Here is a 3,983-nt window from a genome sequence, read left to right as displayed (position 1 = left end):
TCTCGTGTAAAAGGCTAGTTATTGAAGTGCAACAGTCAAGGAAATGCGGACAGCTTGGAGCTAATTAATGCCATTTTCTCTCTTACTTCACTTCATGCAATGAAAATTTTAAGACTTAATTTCATGTAGCAATAATCTACATTAACCTTAACTTCTTGCAATGAATTTTTATTTTTACCTGAGAACATCGCTAATCAAGAGAAGTTTTCTAGTAGTTGATTGTCTATCTCAAACTTGTGACTAATTGAAACCATTACCACCTTCACAATAAGAACAGCCCCATTATGTAATTCTGGAAAAATATTACTAACACATTGTGATCTATTCTACAGATGAAACAGAAATAGCTATGCAATAAAATGGTCAGTGTTTAAGTTATCACAAACTCTGTTTTACATTTAACCCTTTTGTGAACGTAATTCTGTTGAAATGCACTGCAGTTGCTCCACTTAATTTTTTAAAATTACTATCGTTATTAAGTTGGTATTTTAAAGTGGTGAGCTGACAGAATTGTTAGCATGCCAGGTGAAATGCTTAGTGGTGTTTCATCTGCTGTTACGTTCTGAGTTCAAATTCCGTCAAGTATATATGTATAATATATATATATACACATATATATAATATATATATATATATATATATATATATATATATATATATATATATATATATATATATATATATATATATATACACATGCCTTTCATCCTTTTGGGTTCAATAAATTAAGTACCAGTGAAACACTGGAGTTGATGTAATTAACTAGTCCTCTCCCCTGCCAAGTTTCAGGCCTTGTGCCTATAGTAGAAAGGGTTATTAAGTTGGTATTTGGAATGTAAGCTTACATGAAATTTTGATGGAAGGTTTTAATTTAATTCATTTTAAAGCAAAATGTCTGTATTATAGGGCCATGTGTGGTCTCAGGTAGATTGGTATCAAAAGGGTTAAGGTGAAGCACACACACACATCCACACAATAGTTTAATGCATTATATCGCGGCACTTGTATAGAACCATGGGCTAATGATGAACCTTCTATAGCCTGAGTACTACATATCACTATACCTGTACTGCTCGCACTGCTGTTATCTGTCCTGTTCTGACCATCTACTTCACATGTATCTATAGCCCCTCATTAAAGACAATTTTATGCACTCAACTTTTGTTCAATATTCAGTAACATTAGTTTTACAGTAATCTGATACAATTTAAAATGTGCCAGCAATATACAAGTTTCTTAATTCAATATTGGATTATGGCTAAATCTCTTTCAAATCACATGCTACCACCTTAAAAATAATACACATTAGCTGATGTAGTTCAGAGTATGTTATGAAAAGAGGGAAAAAGCAGGTTAGTTATGGCCAGAACGCCTTAGCTCAATAAGCCTGTTTGATCAGTGCTAAACAACAGCAGTCTTTAGAATTGACAAAATGCTGATGGAAGAAGTTAAGGAATACCAGGTTGTGCCATGTGTTCAAATTTGCTACAGGTATTTCATTTGTTTCTCAAAAGAATATATAATTACAAATCTCAGTTCTTCTACTTCTTGTTGTTTAACTCCAGGTTAGACCTGATCCAGTATATCTAGAATTGAAGTTATACCTGTGGCCATCCTATCCTCTGTTCTTACCCACATTGTATCAAGGACTACATTATCCAATGTCCTCTAGTTTTTAAGATAGTAATGTATTGCAATTTGAGGAAGATTTGACTGTTTTTTCTAGCAAGCTGAGTGGCCATATAGAGACTTTCTTATTGATTACCATTGCTGTTCAACATAATTATCAGATGTTTTATGTTTATGTAGAGAAGACAATAGAAGAAAAATAGTCTATCCATTGTATTCCTTCCACGTGTTAGACAGCTCTGTAGATGTTCTAGACCCACAAGACAACTGGGAGGAATAGTCTTAGCTTTGACTGACAATTTTAATAACTCTAGTTTTTAGCACAAGGCCAGCAAATTTGAGGGGAGGAGGCAAGTTGATCGCATCACCCCCACCTCATCCCCAGTACTTGACTGTTACTTATTTTATCAACTCTGAAAGGCTAAAAGACAAAGTCAATCTAGCAGCATTTGAAACTAGAATGTAAAGAACTAAGAAGTGCTACAAAGAAATCTGTCCAATTTGCTAACAATTCTGCCAGTTCACCACCTTACCAGCAGCTTTAATAAGGTAACCTTTTTTAACTGTTAACGTCAACAGCATCAAAATAACAGACTCTTTTAGACCTATTTCTAACTGTCTATATTCTGAGTACTACATATCACTATATATATACTACAGGCACAGCCATTATCAACCCAATTCTTGCCATCAACTTCAGAAGTATCTATGTCCTACATTAAGGACAATTTTATACACTGAACTTTTGATCATTGATATAAACTCAGTGACATTAGTTTTATAGTAATCTGAGATAATTTAATATGTGCTAGCAATATACAAGTTTCTTAATTCAGGATCGGATTTGTTAGGTTCATATACAGGTTCATAATGCTCCAGCAAATTTTACAACTAATAACCAAATTCTAAACATGTTTCATATAAACAAGCTGTTTCACCCCTGTTATAAAATAGAGAAATATTTGTATAGCTTAACTAACTCTGGTTTTGAATTATAATTCTTTTATAGAAATACTATTTAGTACATTGCAGAAGATATATATTAACTATTCAAAAATACACCAACACTTCACTTCACTTGAACGTTTATTATTTGGTGTCAGTGACCAGGTATCAGTTGGTGTGATGAAAATATTGACACCAAATAATAAATGTTTAAATCAAGTTAACGGTCTTTGCGTGTTTTTTTTGAATGGCTAATATGTACCTTTCATGCTGCAATCATTTTATTTTCATCACTCACTCTCAGATGAAATCAATTGTCTTGCAAGTATACCTCTGAAATATTATTTAGTAATTGAGAGAAATATTAGTTTCTTTAACTTACTTGTTCAAGACAGTGTAGAACTAAGAGATGCCATCTTCATGAAACACAGTAGTTAAGTTATATGTAGAATAATACCAAAACCAAAGTTGTTTTCTGTTCCTGCTGCAAAAAAATGAAAATGATGTTAAGTATCAATTAATAGTTTTTCCTCACTGCATAATTTCCAAAATTGTTTGTTAATTCTTCTTTCATTAAATGCGTTAACACTAATTTAACTATCACTTGTTCAAGGTCTCTTGAATATTTTTAATGAATCTATGCACTATATTCTTGCTCAATTTCCTCTTTGAGTTCTTTTCGTCAACAGCCCAAGCTACCAATGTGTTTCAGCAAAACATTCCAGAAGATGTCACTTGAAATCCTGACTCCAGACTGATCCAGCAAGATACCTTAAACATCAGCATCAATAAACATAATCCATGTATGCTTCAATAATAAACCTGCATAATTTGAAATATTACCTGTCTTATTGTTTTGTTTCTATTTTTTTATTCATTCAAATTGAAAGGGAATTTTAACCAACTTTCCATGTATAATTAAATGCCTTCTGAGTGAAATTTGATTGATGGAAACTGCACAGAAGCTCGTCACATATATGTGTGTGTGTGTGTGTGTGTTGCCATTGTAAAGCAGTGTTTCAAATAAGCAGTGGTTTTCAACCAGGGTCCATATGGTCTCTGAGAATCCATATAAGATCTTTGGGGGTCCATGAAACAAAGTAGTAAATTAGGGATCCACATTAGTATTTTAAGGGCCCCTGAAAAATTTCTGCTTTAGATGGATGTATTGGTGTGTATTGCAAGAAACAGCTACGTTTCTTTCTCTACGCAAGTTAAAGTGTGAAAAATGAAATAGAAATTTTGAAAGAAGTATCTATAAAACTAGTTTTTAACCATTAAGAAGTTATGGGGTCCACCAGAATAAAATAGTAATCAAATAAGTAAAAAAAGATGGTTGAGAACCCCTGAAATAAGCTATTCTATAAAGAGAAAGGTAAATAGCTATGCAATAAACAGAGATTAATAAA

At 32.6% G+C, this 3,983-nt stretch overlaps 1 protein-coding gene across 2 annotated transcripts in view; it reads left to right on the top strand.

The window, feature by feature from the left end:
- The window catches only part of LOC106874257 (pre-B-cell leukemia transcription factor 1), a 468,039-nt gene extending 464,628 nt beyond the window's left edge, over positions 1 to 3,411 (top strand). For both annotated transcript variants that reach the window (XM_089362202.1, XM_052972380.2), the window contains exon 8: positions 3,264 to 3,411. In XM_089362202.1, coding sequence (XP_089218328.1) covers positions 3,264 to 3,332 — 69 coding nt within the window. In that variant the 3' untranslated portion in view covers positions 3,333 to 3,411. The remainder of the gene's footprint in view (positions 1 to 3,263) is intronic.
- Positions 3,412 to 3,983: the final 572 nt, after the last annotated feature.

Source organism: Octopus bimaculoides, chromosome 1 (assembly GCF_046866305.1).
Source record: "Octopus bimaculoides isolate indiv1 chromosome 1, ASM4686630v1, whole genome shotgun sequence".
NCBI lineage: Eukaryota > Metazoa > Mollusca > Cephalopoda > Octopoda > Octopodidae > Octopus > Octopus bimaculoides.
Note: the sequence above shows the minus strand (reverse complement) of the source record. Positions and strands in the feature narration are given on the sequence as shown.